The sequence below is a fragment of the Leuresthes tenuis genome, unplaced genomic scaffold (assembly GCF_036924035.1).
Source record: "Leuresthes tenuis unplaced genomic scaffold, fLeuTen1.0.hap1 SCAF_7, whole genome shotgun sequence".
NCBI lineage: Eukaryota > Metazoa > Chordata > Actinopteri > Atheriniformes > Atherinopsidae > Leuresthes > Leuresthes tenuis.
Genome location: NW_027325361.1, coordinates 18,306,669 through 18,328,714, shown reverse-complemented (window position 1 = coordinate 18,328,714; position 22,046 = coordinate 18,306,669). Strand labels below are relative to the sequence as shown.

Below are 22,046 nucleotides of genomic sequence, written 5' to 3'. Positions count from 1 at the left end.
TTGGAAGTCACTGCACGGACTCACACATTTATTTTATTTTCACTTGTCCAAATCACACAAGCTGTCAGTCACTGACAGATTCCACATGAAATGCTGAAGCCTCACAAACTCAAACCAGCCCGAAACTTGGGCTCAAAAGACAATAAACAGAGGTAGTTTTAGCAGCAGAGGCCATGTGACATTTCACTCTATCACCATGGAACTAATCATCGCCAGCCGAATGCTGCTGTTGCTGGTAATGTCACTGAGTAATCATGTCAGAGTGCTGGCTGAAATGGTCACGAACAGTTTCAATTACTGACCTCCGATGAAAGCTGGAGTGCTTCCATCCAGTGGGGGGAAATGCAAAGTGTACTGGAGGCAAGCTAAAGATGTGGGAGTCTGACGGCTATGAATTATTCACTCATCTGTGAGCGCGAGTAGAAGAGTATCTGCTTACAGGTAATGGGCGATAGCAGCTGTACTCGATACCGCACTCAAACTGCGCCTCATGGTTACGAACAATAGGAAGAGACGTTGTGTTGTAAACATTTTGCGCTGCAGTCAAAACTCCTTGAGAAGTTTGTTCTTCATGGGTGGTTCAAGGATGAAGAGCGTTTAAGAAGCTATTGTAATGTCAGCGCAGAAATGGAGAGGCGTTTGAAAGCCTGTCAAACCTAACAACATATTGTGTTCACTTTTCATGATCACCAGTAACGCTTTTACAATTAAAAGAGCTACCTGATTGTCTGTGCGTCTATTGAAGTTACTCTCTTTGATAAATCCTATGTATATGACTTTGTAAAACTAGGAATAAAAAAGGGAAGTAAAGCATCACCTGCCTGTGACCCTGAGCCACGCAGCTTTAATGTCCACTCTCAGTCCTCGCAGCAGTCAGTAAAGGATAAGAACTGTGACTAAATAATGTTTCGTCCACAGAGAAAGTGCTCAGCCGGTCTTTACTAAGAGTGTGTTTGATTTCTTGGATCAGCTGCACGTCTCTTCTCTCTCCACTGAAGCTCGTTTCTGCTGCTTCAGGCTGGATGCTTTCTCCGTCAGACTCCTGTTGGCTTCCATCATCAGATTTGGATGCTGTAAAATCGCTTGTTTCTGTAACTTGTCGACTTTGGTTGTCTGTTTTGTCCCACGTTTCTTCTGCATCTTTCAGTCCGTCTGGACTCTTTGATTCCTGACACTCCTGGGTCTTGAATGAAAGGCCAGTTGCTGTTTGTTTTAAATTTGATTCTGGACCATTATCGGCGGCATTGTCCCCTCCTTTGTCCTGAATAACAGCCTCGGGTTTGACAGAACCTGAGAAGCTTTCCACTTCAGTTTTAGAAAATGCATTTTCCTCATGGGTTTCTTGTGATGGCCCATCTTGAGCTTTGTTTTCCTCAAGAGATTCGCTGCTCCCTTTGTGCTCCTGTGGCTTCTCAGCATATTTTGCAAACTCTTTGTTACTTTGGTCATATTCTTCAGTTGGAATGAAGGATTCCACCTCAGTCTTCTCCTCCAGCTGTGATGTAGCTGTGGCTGCGTCATCTTCATACTGGTAATCTTCAGCAGGCATGCTGTTGAGGTCTGACTCCACAGCTTCAGTTCGAGTTTTGACCCTGGACTCCTTTTCATTTCTTGGCTCGTGCTCTTTCTCTTCATCTCCACACGCAGTCTTTACTGGGCTCTCTGATCTCGGCAGCTCTGTAGATGGTGCTTCTTTACCGTTAGAGTTGGACACTCCAGCGTCTTCCGTCAGATCCTCTAAAGGCTCAACAAATGTCTCAAAAAACTTTGACGTTTGGTGCATGTTTATCCAGTTCGTGACCAAGTCTGTGTTGTCTTCTCTTGCTAAGGCCTCCGGGGTTTCTTTGTGAACAGCAACGCTCTGTTCTTCGCCGCCCGCCTCACTGCTTTGTGCCTGAGGTTTGAGCAGCACACTCGCTCCCTCCTCTGAGGCCTTGCTCCCCTCTTCTGTGTCCACTCCGTTTTCTCCGTCGGCAGCAGAGTGGTCAGCACCGACGGCACTTTCATCAGTGTGTGCGTGCTTGAATTGGTTAGCAGTACCGCCTTCACCAACGGTTGTTTGTGCTGAAGATTCTTCCAGATCTCCTGAGGTTGCAACTTCATTGGTGTTATTTTCAAAGTTGTTGTTGTTTTCGATCAAATCCGAATCTCTGCTTTCACAATCAGACTTCTTGCTGTTTTCAACCGGCTCTTTTTCCTCCTCTTTTCTCTCATCCTCTTTAGGATCCTCTTTTGATTCCATACCAGACATTTCTGTCCCTGCCAATTCCTTAATATCACTCTCTATGGTATCAGCATCAGGAGTCCAGTCAAACTTGTTGTCCTCAGAAATGTCTCCAGACTCTGCTCTTACTTCTTTTACCTTTGAGCTCCCACCTCCAGTTGGATCCTCTGTTTTTCTTTCCTCTTCGGCTTGCCCTGTTGTCTTCAAGTCCATTTTTTCTTCACCTGGAGCCTCTTCTTTCTGTTCATGAGGGTTTCTCTCAGCTTCAACAGAAATCTCTCCATTTTCAGCATCAATTTCTCCCTTTTCACCCGTTTCTTCGGTTTCTCCTCTATCATTGTCAGCCTCTGTTACATTCATTATCTTCACTGCTTTTATGTCACCTGCTGCTTCCCGGACATTCTCTGATTCAACAATATTTTCAGAACATATCCTCACATTCCCTTCCAGGTTTGCATCTTCACTTTTCTCAGTAATTTTAGATATTTCCCCTGCTTCTGTGGTCTTCTCAGTTCCATCTTTTTCCTCTTGACATTCTTCGTCATCTTTAGTTTCAGCAACTTTGTCCTCATTCTCACTATTCTCTGACTTTTCTGCTTGATCATCTTTTTCTGCAGCAGCCACTATTGACTCAGTTCTTTCTTCACCCTCAGGACTTTTATCATTTCCATTTGCTTCAGGTTCTGTCTTGACATTTATATTCTGAACACTCTCACAATATTTACTCTCCTCTTTCTTCTCTGGTTCTTCCACCTTCTCTTCATTTACAACTTTATCATCCTCGTCAAGAGCTTTGTCAACTTCTTCTTTGTCCCTTCCTTCAGTATTTGTGTCATCTTCAGTACTCACTACTATGCTTTCTGTTTTGTCCATGCTTTCGTCTTTCTTATTTTTGTCATTACTCTCTTCCTCTGTTTCCTTGTTTTCTCTTTCTTGATTATTTTCATCTTCTAGTATCTCATCCAAATGTATTTGAGTTTCCTTTTCCTCCTCCTCACTATCCTCTTTAGACTTTAGCTTCTCTATCTTTTCATCTACTTCGACAGATTTTTCCATCGTCTCGTCACTCTTTTCTTGTTGACTGTCATCTTTACTCGCCTCTGCTCTTGATGTTGCTTGTGCTTCTACTTCTTTACTGCCATCTTTACTGCTCTCATCATCCTTTGTATTTTCCTCATTTATATCTGCAGTATTTTCAACAGTGGTGTCTCCAGTCTCCTCTGGTGAGCTGTTCGAATGCTCTGCTGTGACTTCAGTATCTGATGCTGCAGCTCTGTCTTCGCAGTCCGCCTCCTGCCTCCTCTCTGTGTCGTTTTCAGGTGCATCTTCACAGCTGAGGGCTTCTTGCGCCTCTGGGGACTCAGCTTTGATCTCCATTGTCTCGCTGGCTGTCACTGCCTCCGCCTCCACCTCCGCATTATCTGGCACTGCTGTCTCATCAGTCTTTTCGCTCGGCTCTGATGCTAACAACTCATCCTCCTCTCTGCTTTTTGCCCCTTGCCCCATCTCAATGGGCAGAATGGTAGCCTCCACAGTTGTTTTCTCCTCCCTTTCTTCATCATTCTCTGCAGTCTCAGCATCAGCAGATCCAGCTTCTTCAAGAGGATCTGCAGTCTTGTCATCTTGTGCCACATTTTCTTCATTTACACAAAGCTGTGCTTCACCTGGTTCCTCTGATTTACCTTCCTTTGCTGTGGCTTCATCCTCTGCAGCCTTTTCATCTTCCGCAACCTCACTGACCCTCTCGTCTTTGCTGCTTTCACTGGTGTCACAAGGCCTTTGCTCAGCATCCGTCTGTTTTTCCGTTTCAGACAACTCTTCCTGCTCCTGTGCCACTTGATCAGTTCCACTTTCCTCACATTTTGTCTGCTGTTGTTCTGAATGTGTGACAAGCTGCTCTGCTGTTTGAGCTGTAAGTATAAAGCAGACCTTGTTTACAAAAACGGTATAATCTTGAGTCGCTTGTTTAATCTTTTACAGTAAAAACATAACTGGTACCTTCATTGTCTTGTTGGGGGCCTTTATCTGTCGGCTCCTCCTCCTCCTCAGTGCTGGTGTCACTCAGCTCAGGCTCAGAGCTGCACTGAGACTCCTTCAGGATGGCTTCTGCCAGCTTCTCCTGCACAGATTTGGCTTAGGAAAAACAAAAAGACAGCAAAGAGCAAAGATGTTCAAAAGTTCAAATGAATAAAGTAGTCTTTAAACAAAGCAAATGCAATGATGACCTGTAGAGCCAAGAAAAAAGCAGCCTTAAAGAGCCATAAACACAGATGTCTTTAATCTCTTCAGAAACAAGGATAAGAAAGCAAAAACAAAATGCTAAACAAGTACATAACCTAAGTGGAGACACAGTGCAAACTTTTAAAAACTTAATATTTGAAGCCCGCTCTGGGTAACAAACATTTCAGAGTAGGTGAGTGAATCTCATAACCTTGAACCTGGGCTGTTCAGTTCAAACTGCTCCGAAAACACAGAGAATGTGGAATCTTGTTTGTTTCAGGAAATCGTCTCACAGCAATTCATTCGCTGAAGAATTTCCAGCATCAATGAGTAAAATATTTATAGAGAATAAGAAAAAAGAATTGAAGCTGCCTGATTTTGTTTCAGTACAGCGCTATACATGAATATGCAGCAGGTCTTTACAGCTGCGTATTTTGAGCTTTTTTTAAAAGCTATTTGCATACAGTGCCTTATGCAAATATATGTTTATATTTTACTTAATGGCTGCTTCCTTCCTCTTTTCTGATTGCAGTTTCACCCCCCGAGGGCTTTTGTCTTTGTTTGCAGAGCAATATGTTGAAATTTCTTTTTCATTTCAGATTTTTTTTTGTTTTGGGTCTGACTACCCAAAACAGCTTTAAAACAAAGAAATAATGATTTTTATATAACATATCAGGCTGAACCCCTGCCCAAACACATAAGAAGCAAAGAAAAACACACCAATAAAATAGAATTAAAAGAAAGATGTAAGACACTTTTTTCCCACCATTAAAATCAATGAGCATTCTCACTTTATCATTGTATATCAATTTTTCACAAGCTGACAGTACTGCAGCACTGTTAGAGTGATTGCTGAGTTTCCGTCAGGGCTGTATCGTTGTATCAAATAATATTTCAATTCACACATGCTCTACAACTGTGATAATTGTGAAAAAAAAGAACAACTCCATACAGGATGAACTAATTCCTTTTTTTCCCCATTCAGATACAGTACTCTACTCACCCCTCTCCTGGTCTTCCTCATTCTTGCTTTCTCCTGCCATTTTGTTATTGTTTTGGTCTCCAGAGCTGTCCTCACTCGGTTTATTCCCGTTCGCTGAGGGGACGCTAGTGTCAGAGATCTCAATCTCTGTGCTGTCCCCAGCGCTGTCCTGTATGTCTGAGCCTTTGGCCAAAGCTGACATGACCTCGGTGGCGGCAGTTTCTACCGGGTTTGGCTCGTCTTTTTCGCCAACTGGAGCAGCCTCTTCCTCTTGGTTCTCCTCTTTAGGATGATTGTCATCCTCCTTGGAATCTTTTGTGGCTTCAGCATCACTCTCCTCCAGATCACTGCCCGAGAAACTGGAGCCTGAACGAGACTCTTTTGTGCAAGAAAGATGGGGCAAATTCTAACTCTCCAAATCTCATATATATGCATGCATGGATACTGACTAGTAAGTGATTCCTCTAAAAGTAGGAAAACAACACTGTAATTTTGTAACCTTAGTTCCCTTGTTTACTCTAAATATTGAAAGTATTAACATATCATTCTGGGACTTGTGTGCTGAATTTAGGAAATTCACCCACCATCTATCTCATCTTCAGTCTCAGAGGCATCTCTCTCTGGAACCTGCCTTTCAGTTTCACAGGTGGGAGATGGAGATTTCTCTTCTTTCACCTCTGGCTTCTCTGCAGGACTTTCATCGTCTGCTTCAAAGTCTTCTTCATAATCTGAACATCAGAATCCCACATAAAAAAATAAAAAAACCTCAGTAGTGTACATGGTAAGGATTAGTCATGCTTTAGCTGGTACTCAGATGTGTCAGTTACTATACCATCTCTGACTTTGTGTTCCTCAGGTGCTGTTTTCTCCTCAACTTGAGTCTCCATTTCATGTGCTTCACTAGTTTCACGCATTGAGGGGGAGGCAGAGTCCTCAGCAGTCCTCTCAGTCTCCATCTCAGGTGAATTTTTTGGGCTAGCAGCCAAGTATGCTTGAGCCTTATCTTCTTTGACCTTCTTTGGTGGAGGACTTGGCTTTTTGTCCAGCCCCATTGCTATGATGCACCTGAAAGTAATACCAAGGATTTTGAGTTGTCGTTGTTTATTCTTTAATAACAAAAATTGACAGAATAATTAATTTGTTGAAATGTCTAAAAAGTGTCTATAAGAATACTGGCTCCATTTTAAACTCAACCAAAATCTTGAGGCTAAATGCTTCGCTTGTGTTTACCAGCTTGTTGCCACAGATCAAGTTGCACACACTAAGTTTTTCGAGCAGTTTTGCTGTAAAAGTCCTTTTTTTTCCAAAAAAAAAAGGAAAGAAAACATCTCACAGACATGAGTAAACAGGGTCAAGTGTGTATTTACCTCCAAAAACATAAATGATAAATGAATATCAAAGCTAAACAGATGAACTGCTGTAATCCAGCTGATGCAGTAAACATTTTGGAAAGCTCGCTTGGGTGAAAATGGTTGAAAAACATCTCCCCATCTGCTCATGTAAAATGAAAAGGTAGCATGTTAGCTTCCACCTCATCTCTTTGATCAATGCGAAGGCAAAGTTTTACACTGCATGAGTTTCTGGGGGCCGGCACGGGCCGCACATAACACGATAATGGGTACAGTAATGAATTAACACGGTGACTGGTGATGCAGAAGTTAACTTTGAATCCTGACAGAGCTAGAGAAGCTGCTTCCAGCCTTTATGCTCAACTAAAGCTCCAGGCTGTAGTGTCATATCTGTCATACCCAAACGATAATCATTTCAGTCCTCTTGGCAAACATCTATGAATATGATGGGCATTATATGAATTGGACTCATTTGAATTATGAATCGGAAATAATTAGGGTTTTAATGATTTAGCTCTTATGTTAATTATGATTGGATTACAATGAACTGGATTATAATTGGCTTGAATTGAACTAGACCTCTGAAGTACCATCAGATGACATTTGTTGTGATTTGGCATCATATGAATAACACTGAATTCAACTAAATCTTTAACAAACAAAAAAAAGGAGGGATTTTTACGTAAATTATATGTCCCCTTTAAAATTAGCAACAAGAAGGAGTATATCTTACTTGTAACAAGGAGATGCCCCCTCCACATAAGTAAAGCCAAAGTGTCCGTGCTTGCCGCCGAGTCGGGAGCCTTTTCTGTGTTTGAACTCGCAGCAGGAACTCAGCCGCTCCACCTGCAGCCCGTTCAGGAAGAAGGTCAAGCTGAAGGGAAAGCCTCTGTGTCGTCTTGAAAGAAACTGAAATGTCTCTGAGGGGGAAATTAAGGAAATGCACAAGTGAGACAAAAAAAACCCCCAAACATCCTAAATCCAGTGACATGTCTGTGCTTATAGTTTGCCTGTGTGCACACGCTGACCTCCCTCACGAAGCTTTCCCTTGTACACGCACAGGTTTTCTCCTCCACAGTGCTGCTGGAACACTTTGACCTCATCCCTCATGTCGGTGAAGTCATGGGAGAGATGCACTGTTTTGCCGAAGTACACCATGTTCACACACACTCTGCTCTGGTGAACAGAGCTCCTCAGCCATGGGGGGTCCTGAAGGGGGCGCGGGGGACAAGCCAGGGTCAGTGAATTTGGCATAATCCAGACTTCATAAACCCAAATTTGAAGCGACTGTTCATTCAACAAACAAATAAGACACACACGGCACAAAGCTACTTTATCCGATTGCTGAATGTTACGGCTTTGTAAAGCATACCTGAAACTGTTTTCAGGTCAAGTAGTGAAAAAAATCTAATGAAAAACTGAGATGACCTCAGCATCATCGAACCTCCTTCAGATTGATGGAATGAGAAAAGTGTCCACATTTTAATGTCCACCTGTGAATTTATTGTGGAGAAAATGAGAGCCATTCCCCTCGGCCCTTTACCTCACATCAACCCCATTTCATCAGCGATTGTGGAAATTGGACTTTATATGTTTCATTGGACCACCAAACAAAACTTCCAGAATCGTCTAATTGGCTAATGCAGATCACTTTCCTCCAATGATCAACAGTCCATGACTGCTTCTCTTTATACTGCTGCAACCTTGTTTTCTTCTGTTTAGGTGTTAGTGATGGTTTAAGTTTGGCCTTTCAGGAAGTAAATCATCGGTATATATCCTTTTTTAACATTTTGTTCATACACGCTCCAAATTTTAGAAACAGCTAACTGGGAACAACCAACATCTTTTTCACAATCCAAGTTGAATTACCCTCTTAAAGGAGTTTTATAACCCTCTTCCTTTTTTCCACTGACAACTCTCTTGTTGGTGCTACATATCCTGCCAATCAGCCAGGAGCAACAGCTCTTTAAGCTCTGCAGGCGCTCGCTTTAAACTGCTCGCTTTAAACCGCTCATTTGCAAATTCAGGGGTTGCACAGGTATTTGTTTTAGAAATGCAAATTAAAAGCCGATCCCAGATGCTTGTTTTTTTTTCACAAAATAAAAAATCTGCGAGAGTGAGTTATCTAGGTACACATGAAATCTTGTCTGCTCATTATGTATCAAACCACAATATTTTCTGAATCGGTAACCAAGCAGTTCAGTTGATAATTTTCTAAATGAACTCAGCTGCTCTTATAAATAATCTACAGATTTAAGTAACCATGATTGCTTTTTAAAATCCTTTAGATAATTCTTCCCTTTTTTTTGTGTTGTCTCTTTTGGGAATTTTGAAAAGTCTACCACAAAAACTCAATGAGAATTAATCCAATTTTCTCTTTCTACGCTTGACAAAATCTGTGTGAGCTCAAAGTTGTTGCTTCTAATTAAATCCAAAGGGGCTGCAGCTTTTGTTTTTGTTGTGGGAAGTTTGGTTGCCAGGCAAAGCATCAAAAGGAGTTAGAGACCTCAGTGACGTCAGCTCCACTGGAGGCAGTGGTAGGGAGCAGTCTGCGGCCTCTGATGGTGATGCTGGGGGTGACCTTTACCCCCCTCGCTTTCCTCTTCGTGGTGGGAGGCACCGGTGTGAGAAAGTTGTTGATGACCGGTAGGCAGTAGGGTGAGATGCCACGGGAGGCCTCCATTGTGGTCAAATGACCGCGGGACTCCTTGTCCATCTGTGAGAGAAGTTAATGAAGTCTGAACAAGTGTTCAAATAAAGAACTACGTTCGGTGAAGACGGCAAATGTCCACACCAAAAAGCTGCCGCGGCTGTTGAAAACGGAGATTTCATTTGTTTTTTATGTGATGTGTACTGAGTTAAACAGAAATAAATGTTCGTCTCTAAAAGAGAGGCTTCAACATCAGTGTGAGAGTGTGTCTGTGACTCACAGTGCAGTTGAATGGCTGGTCCTGCTTGTGCGGGGTCTCGTGGGGTCTGTAAGGAGTGCTGCGTCTGGCTGGAGCTGTGGTGCTGTTACTGTAGATCGGCTTCAGGCGCACCGGCCTCTGCATCTTCCCCGGAGCCGTGTTGGGGCGAGATGAACTCGGCTATAGCAACCACAGAGAGCGTATACTCACTGTATCACAATGGAAAGCACTTTCCACTGACTCCTGTCAGTGTGATTATAGGTCTTGTTTGACATATCCATGGCAAATGAACTTTTGTTAAACTACTTATGTATGAGTGCTACACTTAAACCCTGTATCTATTGTTCTGATTAAATTGAAGATTTCGGATCCATGATATTTTATGTTACTTTTAAAAGGTGCGAGTATCATTGATGTGAAGAAAATGCACATTAGTTCTGTCTATGGGTTTCTATAGTCTTGTATCTCAAACAAGGCTCAACCTGCTGAGGTGTGAGATGTTTGCAGACATAAGAAAAGGGAGATTTTGCCGGGTAAACACAGAGATCAAGGGCAGGATTACTGGCTCTGTTTGCTGTGAGTTTGCATCGAGTTTCCTGACTCTTTTTTCAAAGAAAACATGCAGCTAATCCACCTACTTCACTCCAAACACTCGCCTGCACACAGAGCAAACAGCTTCTCTTCAAAGTTAAGTATCACTGCTGACGCCAACATGGCAACTATCAGCACGCACAGATAATCATTTTCATTTCAGACAGACATTTATCATCTGAAAGAATGTCATAGGCCTCACCAAACTGAGCGAGATGTGTGGCTGCAGATCAGTGTGTTTGTTCTCGTCAAACAGGTTGTCAGAGTTGATGAAATACTTTTTTAGACCAGTTAAAGGATGACTTATCCCTTTTTTTTTCAATCTAATGCAGAAGTTGTTTCGTATTGCATCATCTTCATCAGGAATGTGTTATTCTATTCATGATAATCATAAAAGATATAAAAATTCTAATTTTAAGATTAAACATTGTAGAAACACTTTCATATTTATAAAAACTTTGTTGTTGTTTCCATATGAAGTCTCATTCAGTGAGATTTAGAGGCATTTGTTGATACACACCAGTCAGCTGTTCCATGGCAGTACCATCAAGGTACACATCTATTTATTTCATTGAGAAAAGTAATTAAGGGTATTTCCTCATTTTTGTAAACAAATCCTGACCTCTGACAGACATCAGAGGTCTGATGTTGACAATGGGATTAAAGATCAACTCTACATACATAAATACAAAAAAAATAAACTTCTTGGACCAAAGCTTCTTGATAACACTTAAATCAATAGATTTTTTTCTGGCAGGACAAAGCTGTGCGTGCATCCACAGTCTAATCAAGTCAAACTGCTGGTTTTCACTCACCGACTCAGAGGATTCAGAGTGCTCCGCCTCTGGCCCGGAGAGTTGTTTCTGGATGCTCCTGGCACCCATGGGTGGGTGTGGGGACAGGATGCGAATAACGTCTTCCTCACATCTTTTAGAACGCTCCACCTTCCAAACAACACCATTTATTACAATGTTTATATCATGAATGGAATCTAAACTGAGATGTATTAGTACAAATTGACTGCTTTGAGTACAGTGTAGAATTTAGACTTCGTAAAAAAAAAAAAAGGGATGAGTCACACGGGCCGGATCCGCTATTAGTGACGCTGCAGGTTATTTATATTTACAAATGAACTCTTGTCACTAACTGCTTTTTGTTTCATTTAGTTTAAGAGTCATTTTGCGAAATGGGGCAGCCAAGCCTATTTAAATGTAAATGATGTACCTTGATTTTATGCACTCTTTCCCTCCTTGCGAACTCCTCCAGTTTCCTTTTGATCTCGATTTGATGGAGACGCTTGGAGAGCAGCAGGAAAAAAAAATTAACATCGGCTATTATGCGAGGAGAATCGCAAATTAGCTAACAGAGTTTCTCTTTAACTGTTTTCATCTCTAATGACACTTCCCACCTCCATCTCCAGCACCTTGTGGAAAATGGCCTGAGCCAGGCATTCTCGGACGTGCCTCTGGTGGGCTCTCTGGATCAGCTTGTGTCTGTACTCTTTGTCTGGAACAATACGTCCACTCCTGGTGATCTGAAATCAGCAACAGGCTTAGCTGCGCTCCGTCAAGATAGGTTTAATAAGACGGACAATACAAGTGCCCTCAGATGGCGTGTGAACAACACCGAAGTGAAGTGAATCATAGTGTTGACATACCAGTCCTGCTCGTTGCAGGTGTCTCCTGATTCGAGTGTTGCTAAAGTACCCGGCAAGATGTTTGTCTGTGAGGCTGTTGTAGGCTGAAATGAGTCTGCAAAAAATATCACCAGTAAAACCACATATAAATACTAAACATGGCCCAGACACTGTGACAAACGTCTAGACTTTAAACTTAGTCTTGATTGCAGCTAATGAAATGGTTCACCGGGGCACAGCACCATTCTTGTTTGTTGGCAGTTGTCCTCTTGTCCTCATTAACGAGACATCAGCTTGTCCACGGACCAGCTTGCTTAAAGGCAGCTTTTCTTTTTTTTTTCTTTTTTTCCAACACAGATTTGATTTCCACCAGCATTTGTGTACAACACAACAGGATCTTACAACTACAGAGTCTGTTACAGGTGTCTGATTACGCAGAGGAATTAGAGGGGACGGCACACTTGACCCTGGCGGCCTCCCTCTTTGTGCACCTGGCTCGATTGTCTCTGGTGCTATTCGGCTTTGGCTGCAGATTTCTCTCCAGGCCGCAAGCACTGACTTCAAACTCTCATTTGTCATGTTAGACATGAGCTGCTCTGAACTGGGGACGCTTTGAAGAGAAGCACGGCACCCAAATATCATGTGTCCAAGCAGAAAAGACAAAAAGTGTGAATAAATCCCTCTTAAATTACTGGGTCACCCTCTTTTCTCGTCAGAACTAGTTCAGCAGTGTTTGTGTGAACAGCTCGGTACTTTTTTCGTTCTTAGTGGGCAGCGTTGGCATATGTCTGACAACTAGATGGTGTGCAATATGCATCTAAAGTGACAACAACTGTACTTGGCACGCCTGAAGTTTAACTAAAGTAATGGTACCAACACAACGATGTATAAACACAATATATCAGGTAAAAGTGAAAGCAATCATTTAGTTATAGTGTTATCATTTGTACCATTAATACTTATCCGGTGATATTCAAGTCGTAGGCTACAACTAATATCAATTATTCATATTGGAGTTGGAGCCACTATGAACTGTTGAAATATCTAATCATAATTTACAGTTTTACACTTGGCCATGCAACAGGTTTGATATTTTTCCAATGCTTAATGCAGACTAACTACGGTGCAATTCTAGTTAAAGAAAAAGCAGTGTTTCTCCGTGAAAGCTGCGAAAGAGTATTAGGGTCACACAGAGGATGAAACAATAAGAGTAGGTTGTTTATTAACTTTTTCCCCTCAGATTGCAAGAATGAATTCAATTTGTTGATAATACAGGGGAATTTTCTGGGGTAAACTTGAAATGCAACTTCTAAATGTCTAAAATAACATAAGAATGAAGTCGGCATTCAGTTCACGGATGAAAGTCAAAATGTCAAGAGGATAACTTGACATTTAAAGATTAAAGTGGACTAATCAGCGAGGGCCTTCCAAGTGTCCACAAAATGCTTCGTTTAAATGAGCTGGTGACGTCATACCTCAGTATAGGCTTTAGTGACAATTAATTTTTTCTCACACTGTGGAATAGCAACTAGTAGTACTTTAAAGAGACACATAAACCTAGAGGATGTGGCTGCATTCCTGACTATAGTGAATGTATGAAGATGAAACATACTGTCCTTTGAGGAAACTTGTCTCGGGCCAAATAGATCCCGCATCAAACGGCACACTCACTTCTCATCTTTGCGTCGTTTCTTCTTGTCTTTTCGGTTTATGTTAGTGTCATTTGTGCGTAAAAAAAAAAACCCAGTCTCTTATAAAACTGCCACCTGAGATGTTTTTTTTCTTCAAAACAATAATTTATCAACACAATTCACGTAGAAGCCAAAAAGTGTGCATCAGCAGACAGAGTGAAAAATCCGAGTGTTGCATGTGTAGTGTAGCATCAGCCTGGATTTAGGGTCCATTAGGTTTTCTTGTTATTATGCTTCAGTGATGAATAGCTTGGCTGCTGCTCGAGATTTCAGTGACAGTAGTAACATAAAGTTAACATTTAGGTTTTTAAGGGAAGATAAACAACATTTCTAATAATAAAGAAACAAAAGGGTTAAACAAAAAAAAAAAACAGTTACGCATGCTGTTGAGGACTGTACCACAGCTGAATTGAAAGCCTGCAGCGCTCTGGAGTATTGAATATGAAAAATTAAACTGCTCCTACCCTGGGCTGAGGTGACTCATGGTTGTCAGCTCGCACTCTCCTCAAAGACTCTCCCCGCAATAGGTGAGCTGGACGGGACCGCGGACTCTGCTCGGTCCTCGCAGGAAGACGTCCAGGCCAGTGTCAGGTCGAAGAGGAGATGTTTACGCTGTTATCAGTGGATCTTGAGCTGAGCCGGACCAGAGCTGCACCTCTCCCACCGCGGAACTGGTGACACTCGCCGGTTGCCATGGAAGGCCACGTGACCAGGCTGGTTTCCACTTTCAGAGTCCCACTGTCACATAAAGCAGGTCTCACGCACACATTAAACAGCTTATTTTCTCACTACAACTTGGTGATTAAGGAGAGCATTAGGTGTCTTCTGATGTCCGTGGTTCACTTTCTGAATGCAACACAGCACTAAATCAAAACAAACACACTAATTAATGTTAGTTAAATATGATCCTTAAAGGTGTTTGGGCCCTTTGAGAGATATACCATCATATACAGAATGACTTAATAACATTCCTATGGGTCTGAGCGACATTAGGTGCTAATCGGGGTGAAGCAAACATGAAATGTTATTACAATATTTTCAAAATAAATCAACGTGGGTTTTTTGTGCAAAGAGTAGTTTGGTGGACAACAGATCACTTGTAGATGAAATATAAAGGAATACATGTATACCTTACAATATATATATATATATATATATATATATATTTACTGTATAACATACAGTATAATATACAGTAAATATTTACTGACTAAGAGGGATTCCTACAGTGTATTTATCACTGGACAAAGTTTTTTATGCCATTCAGACTGAAAACAGCTGAAGACACATATGTGAGCTGTGGTCCAGCCTGCACAGTCAGAGAATTGCCGCTTTCACCACAGAAAATTGACTTGCACTTGAACAGGACCAGCATTCCTTGCAGGTCCTGTGTGGCCCTCTAGTGGAAATTTTTAAAAATGACTGTTGCCAGCATAACTACTGAATCTTTTATCACTGCACACACATCTAACAGGCTCCCTCTTAATTAACTGCATACAAGAGAAAATCACGACAGGTACATTTGTCGAAAGGTTATCCGCGTTCATGGTCTCTATTTCCGATGCACACATATGTCTGTGTGGTGGCATTATTCACTACTCCATCTATCAGCTTGCATCTCATCGCCTTGAGACTGTGACACAAAATGCGGGATATAAAGCCTTTGAATTATGTAACATAAACTTAACTAACCTTTATAATACTTGAAATTGTTTGCCAATACCTGTATTGACCAGTAAGGGGAGCCATGTGTCTTTAAAGCACTTTTTCCTCAGCTCACAGAGGAGGAGATCATTCTGATGGAGTCTTGGTCCAGTGGCTTTTATTAAATACCAACCAGGAGGTGCAGACAAGCATAGAAACATTTCTGATCATTGCACTTACTTTGTAATATATGTAACTTATAAACTCTATGTTAAAATGTCAGTTTTTCAGGAGTCTGGTGTCTTTCCCGTGGATACTTGACAACTGCCTCTTCCTTAGAAAACAAAAAACAGGGTGATCCATGAATGTCTGCCAAAATGACCTGACAAAATTACTTTAAGATAATACATATTATGTTTGGGATTTATTTAGTATGAATGAAAAAAAAACAGCTTGTAAATAATAAAAACAATAATACTAATAATATCTAGAAGAGAACTCTGTTTTTTAAGGGTTCAGCAATGTTGACAGATGACAACATGAATCTATTGAAATTTAATTGAATTGAGTTTAATTCATTTTATCGTGGTAAGTCTTAGAAGTTTTTCTAAAAGCTTTACGAGGCAGACCCAACAGGAACGGCTTCCAGTCATAGTTTCATTGCCTCCAGGAGAGCGCCACACCTATGGTTGTTGGAGGCAAAAAAATAAATAATGTGTAAAGTTTGTGTAAATTTAGGACAGGAGTCAACTCAACCAATCTGCCAGAACCATTGTTAGCATTTTATTCAATTAAGTTGGAAAAACGCTAAAATGTTCAGAAGGTGCTCCTGTTTCTGACAGAAGAAACAGCCCAAACAAAAGTCATTTGATTCAACTAATTTGATTTACTTACTTACTAATTAATATCAGTGTGGCCACTTCTGCCGTATTATCAGTGAAGAAGAGAAAGGTGACAGCAAGTTGATGCTATTTTACATGTACTCAAAGCACACGAGTGATGAACTATTGCTCTCAAGTCCTTGTTTGAAGTCAAGTTTTACATCCTTAAAAAGATGTGTGTTTTTGGACAGTTTTGGACCATGTCAGAGAACTTCATCGGTGACCTTTCCATCTACAGATGTGCCCTGCTGCAGGTCTCTCACACCAAAACGGTGGACGTGAAGGAAGATGAACAGCCAGGTGGGTGAGACGCAGAGATTCCTGTCAAGCTGCCGGAGCGGAGATACGTGTGCCTTCATTCCTGACAATAAACACAGTAATCAAGGCCGACATTTCACCAGCGCTAAATAAATGATGCACAACGCAGGTCTTAAAATAACAATTAGCTTAGAAATGGAGGAGGGGTGATTATGAATTCCATTCAGGAAAGGGTCTTGGCTGTAAGCTGGGAGGTGGCAGGGAGATTTCGGGGGAGTCATGCAGTTCTTAGATGAGGGGGTGGGTGTGTGTGTGTCTGTGTGTGTGTGTGTGAGGGGGGGCAGTTTTTGCAATCAGCGTTAAATAGAGCAGTTTTGTGCCTGTGTGATTGTCAAGTGGGCCATTACTCGTTGATAAGAGCACTTTTTCCTTATGTCGCTCTGATTGGGCTGAGCATGCTGCTCCCTGTCGCATGCTGTCCCAATGCAATCAGGCCCCTCTTTCACTCCACTGCCATTTTCACTCCTGTGATTTCCACCCAATCCCCCCTTTGCCCCCTCCCCACCCAATGCAAGCCCCCCACCCCACCCCACCACACACCCACCCACCTCCCTCCTCCTCCGGCTCCCTACCTCCCCCTTTGGATTCAATGAGTACCCATTTACAGCAAGGAGAAAAGGTCATGCTAAACTCGTTGTGTCAATTGTAAACCACCCCAAATCGGGCTGATTTCAATGAAAGAAATGAGCACTTGCAGCCCTAAAGAAAGCAAAGGTCCATGTGGAAGTAGCAGATTAGAGGATTTTATCAAAGACTTGAGGCCAAACGCTCGTCGCCTCTTCAGATGAAAGTTTCCCACATTCCTCACTTTTTACTGAAGGCCGTCTGTCGTCTTCAGTTACACTTTTAAGAATTAGTGAAGTAATTGTGTTTGGAATTATCCGAACATTATGCAAAAGCTGCACCATGAGGCAACCTGTTGACCTTTTTTTCCCCCACCATTTAAAGATGAAAAACAGCCCCTGCATGGTTTGATATCCTGAGCTTTCCTCCCTGTTTCGACATAGTCACAAGTACTTTTGAACTGAGTTATGGGTCAAGTGAGGATGGATATCTATCAGTCATGTTCCTCTTTTAAGGGCTTGTAAATGAAAATCAAGGAAGAATGCAAAAATCATCTGATTGCAATCGTGACTGAGAACCTAACTGAGGATTAACTGAGAATAGAACAAGGGTAACTTATTAGATGTTTGCAATAGGAAATTATTCCAATTTTCAATATGCACATTGATTTTAAGTCTGACGCCAGCAACAAAACAGTTTGGACAAGGCCACGTCATCCCTGCGTCATATCACACCTTTTCTCAACAACAGCACGAAGAATTTCATTGTGAAATTTCACTCTGCTTTTAAAGGACTTCAGCTGTGCGTGGACTTAATGTTCTCCATGGTAACTGGTCTGGACTAAGGGACAACAGATCCATACAGAAGTAAAAGGTTCAGAATGTGGTTTGCCACCGTATGGCTGAAACAAACAAGGTATTCCCAATGCTGTGTGCTGAAAACCAGCCTGATGATCTGAAGGATTTACCACCCGTGATTAAAAGAAATTCAGGTTTTGGTTTGTCCGCCCACGGAGGTTTTCAACGTCACCTTCTCTTGAACTCATCTTGAAAAAGTTCAGACCCAGATCTTTTTAGTTTTGATTATTTTTTTTTTTTTCTGCATGATAGACTTTTTAAACTTTACTCGTGGTTGCAGTGAAGAGGTGTGTTTGCTTTGAGTGGTTTTCGGTGTAAAGCTGCCTGGGAGCCACTCAGTGTTTGTTTTTGGCCTCGTCGCTTGTTTCAGGGGGTTCTCCATATATTCTAAATATGGAACGATTTTACGTTTCATGGAGAATTAATCCCAATTTCTTAAGAATTTGATGTTAACAGACCTAATTCTTAAACTATTTTCCTTTGCGGTCCTTAATGATGTGGGGTACAGACCTCTTCATCTTTATTCCGGAAAGACTGCACCTCTCTGGGCTTATTTATTTTATTCTCAGTCAGCTACAGACCTGCTGCCAGTTTACCTCACTAGTTTTGGGATGTTCCAACAGGCTGTGACGAACTGGTGACCTGTCCAGGGTGTACCCTGTTTCTCACCTAATGGTAGCTGTGACAGGCTTCAGTCTGCATGTGACCCTGAAGGGTAAAACTACAAAGGAAAATGTATGAATGAATGAATGGATGTATGTTCTATTAGGTTTTTTTTATTTTATTCTATTTTATTGATTTTTTTTTTTGCAAGAATCAGAATGCTTCCAGTCTTGTGATGCACCTAACTCAACTTTTGAGTTTCTTTTTGAGATATTTGACTGTCTGATGCTAAACATTTGCTCATTTCCAATTCGATGGGCTTAACACATCTCAGAAAAGTTGGGACAGGGCCGTGTTTACAGCTGTGTAGCAATTCCTCTCCTTTTATGTTCTGTAGATATGATAGAATGTTCAAAGTCACTGCAGTTTTTTCATCGAGGAACATTATTCTGAAATGTCAGCTTTCAGCATCTCACAGGTTTTCCATGCGCTACTGTAAGTAAATTATCGGCTTATGAGATTTACTGCATTTCACTGCATTCTGTTTTCATTAAAGTCTCAGATTTTTGGAAATGTATTAGCTGGATGCTGCTGACTAATGTACATCTCCAGTCCTGTTCCTGTCCAGTCCTTCAGGCCTACTCTTGGTAGCACAAAGCTTAAATAATGTAGTCCAAACTTGGGGAAAAAAGAAGGTATTTTTAGACATAATTTTAAATGGACTGTTCTTATAAAGTGCTTTTCTAGTGTAGTCACTCAAAGCATTTTAACACCACAGGCCATATTCACTCATTCCCAAACACACACTCATACAGCACTTCTTAATCCTGTGTTTCTCAATTCCACTCCTCGTGACCCACTGCCCTGCATGTTTTCGATGTTTCCCTCCTCACCACACCTGATTCAAATGAATGGCGCCTTATCAGGCCACTGCAGAGCTTGATGACGAGCTGATCATTTGAATCAGGTGTGGTGGAGAAGGGGAAACATCGAAAACATGCAGGGCAGTGGGTCACGAGGACCGGAATTGAGAAACACTGTCTTAATCTATACAGTGTTGCAGGCTATGCATAACTTTTTCTCTGTCACACACACTCGCACAAGGTAGGGGCAACGAGACAACATGGGGTTCAATGTCTTTCCCAAGGACACATGGCCTCGGGAAGCCAGGTATCAAACCACAGGCCTACCGACTGGCAGACAAGTCCTCTTCCTCTTGATCTACAGCCCCTACAGCCACTGTAATCAATGACCTACTTTCCACCTCCAAGACACAATCGTGGAGTATTTATAGGTTGTAGTGTATATACCACAGCTGCCTCATACACTTAGATGTAAAGGGGTGAAGCAGTAAAACAAGTTTTCTTGGGTATGTTAACAGATGAGAGGCTGCTTTTGTCTGCTACGCATCACGCAGAATGAGAAGTCAGCCGTGCAACACTAAAAAAATGAAAACAACCAACTGTTACACTGCGAGATACGCATCTGTCAGAACGTCGGCTCTCAGATCAGCTCAGACTGTGCGTTGGAGTGACAAACACTTATGCGTGAGAGAGAATTTGCTTTCTCATGTGCTTTCTCAACTGCTTGAGAGATCATGTTGGCATCACTTCTCTCCGCTCACCTTTGACCTTTCTATGTGAAGTCAGCGCTGACGGCTACGTAGAGCAGCCTGTCAGAGGTCTTCATACGGAGTTCAAAACCTCATCCAGTGTGAGGGATTTTTATAGTGTCTGCTTTGTCTTACGTAATGTATGACCTGCGTTATCTGATGGAGAGCATTCATCTCCACCAGGTGGAACAGAACATATCTCGATGGAGGCACGCTAACTCCTTTATCCCTCTGTGATGATACGATACAGCTGCGGGCTCATGCCGCTGCAGGTCGGACTGTTACCTCGTCATAACAGTCGAGGGCAGACAGAAAAAAAGAGTTTTGCTGTCTGAGTGCGTATGTGTGTGTGTGTGTGTGTGTGTGTGTGAGGGTTGTTTGGAGTGGAAGGTTGTGTGAGGGGGTGGTAATGGGTGGGGCTAAGGGTTAGAAAAGGTTGAGTGGGTGAGAGTGCATGAACAAGTGGAAAAAGGTTTTAAAAAAAACAAAAACAAAAAACAGATAAGCCAATACATGTTGCGTGTCAAGTAGCAGGCAGTTGTTGAGAAGACCACAGACTTTCAAATCGCTATTGAAGCATTTGCATTACCTCTTATGGAGAATATAAAGTCTCCTGCATCTCTGCATGGACGAGACTTTGCTCACAATATTAAAACAGGTGGGAAACAGGGCTGTCTATTTGAGTTCAGCAACATCAGGCAAAAAACATCGGCATCAAATATTGTTGGACATTTTACTCCTTATCTCTTTGACAAGCAATAGCCTATCCTAGCTGGCATTGGGTGATGTACGTCTTTGGTTCGTGGGAGGAAGCTGGAGTACTTTTCGATTCGATTCAGGTGAAACATGGAGTCATCTGACCACAGAACCCATGTCCACTGTCTCTCCGTTCAGCTGAAACGAGCTTGTCCCCAGAGAACTCAGCAGCATTTAGAGCTGATGTAGGGCCTGTTCCTGCCTAATACAGTTGCACTTTACATTTCTCGATGCTATTCCAGACTGTGTTGAGCCAAATGGTTTCACAGCATATTTCTGAGCCCATGTGGTTATATTGATCATGGTAGCATGACAGTTTCTTTTTGCAGTGCCACTTGAGGCCTTGAAGGTCACAACCGTCCGACAGTGGTTTCTGTCATTGGCCTTCACTCAGTAAGATTTCCCCAGATGCCCTGAATCTTTTTGCAATATTGCATCCTGTAAACGTTCAAAGACCTAAGTTATTTGCATGAAGATATAATTTTCAATATGACCAAGGATTCTCTGATTGAGTTTGGGACAAAATGGTGAGCCAGAACCCATCCTTGCTTGGAAAGACAAAGCCTCTGGGGAACAGCCCTTTAATACCCAAATCTGACACCCTTACCTGTAATCAGTTGAAGTGTTGATTGTTGATTCTACAAACTTCTCTGACTTTCTTTGCCTCAGTACCGCCTTGTTTTGAGTGTTCTGCCTGCAACAAAATCTATTACTTCTGTCTGTTCAATAAAGGTTCAGACAAATGAACAAACTGCAGTTCTGTGTGTTTGTTGCATTTCAGAAAACGTTCCAACTTTCCTGGAAATTAAGTTTTTTTTGTAGTATTGTCTATACTCACGTAGAACAACAGCGTATGTGAACTGGTCATCTTATCATTCAACTTGATTAACTGAGCTGCCAGACTGAGGGGACGCTAAAAGCCTGATGTGCTCTACATCTTCACTTGGTGATTTCATTCACTGAAAGTTATACATTTGTCCAGGAACATGCATCAATAACATCAAAGTTTAAGTGATTAAAGTATGAAGAACTTTTTTTTAGATTTTATCTATTTGATCGAACACAACCTACATACATAGATATGTTTTTAATCACAAACACAAAATAGATACACCGATAAACTACAAAAGCACTTGTATTGAAATGGATGAACATAGAGGCTTATAGGTACAGGTGTAGCTTTCTCCATCAAACAGACGGACTGAATCA

General features: G+C 41.8%; 1 protein-coding gene across 1 annotated transcript; it reads right to left on the bottom strand.

The window, feature by feature from the left end:
* Positions 1–22: 22 nt before the first annotated feature.
* On the bottom strand, positions 23–14,181 carry erich3 (glutamate-rich 3). The gene is made up of 14 exons (XM_072389672.1): positions 14,067–14,181; positions 11,933–12,026; positions 11,684–11,809; positions 11,500–11,571; positions 11,091–11,219; positions 9,706–9,864; positions 9,282–9,491; positions 7,804–7,984; positions 7,509–7,695; positions 6,259–6,491; positions 6,011–6,154; positions 5,448–5,804; positions 4,223–4,357; positions 23–4,134 (listed from the first exon to the last, which is right to left on the bottom strand). The coding sequence occupies exons 1-14, from the start codon at positions 14,084–14,086 to the stop codon at positions 845–847; spliced, it is 5,337 nt and encodes a 1,778-aa protein (XP_072245773.1). The 5' UTR covers positions 14,087–14,181; the 3' UTR covers positions 23–844.
* Between the last annotated feature and the right edge of the window lie 7,865 nt (positions 14,182–22,046).

What these genes read in the sequence shown, in the direction of transcription:
- erich3 (XM_072389672.1), bottom strand. Translation starts at nt 14,086, where the DNA reads ATGAGTCACCTCAGCCCAGG. An exon ending in ACCAGCCATTCAACTGCACT is followed by an intron (nt 9,492 to 9,705) that starts GTGAGTCACAGA and finishes CTTCTCTCACAG; the next exon opens with ATGGACAAGGAGTCCCGCGG. An exon ending in TGAGGAAGACCAGGAGAGGG is followed by an intron (nt 4,358 to 5,447) that starts GTGAGTAGAGTA and finishes GTTTTTCCTAAG; the next exon opens with CCAAATCTGTGCAGGAGAAG.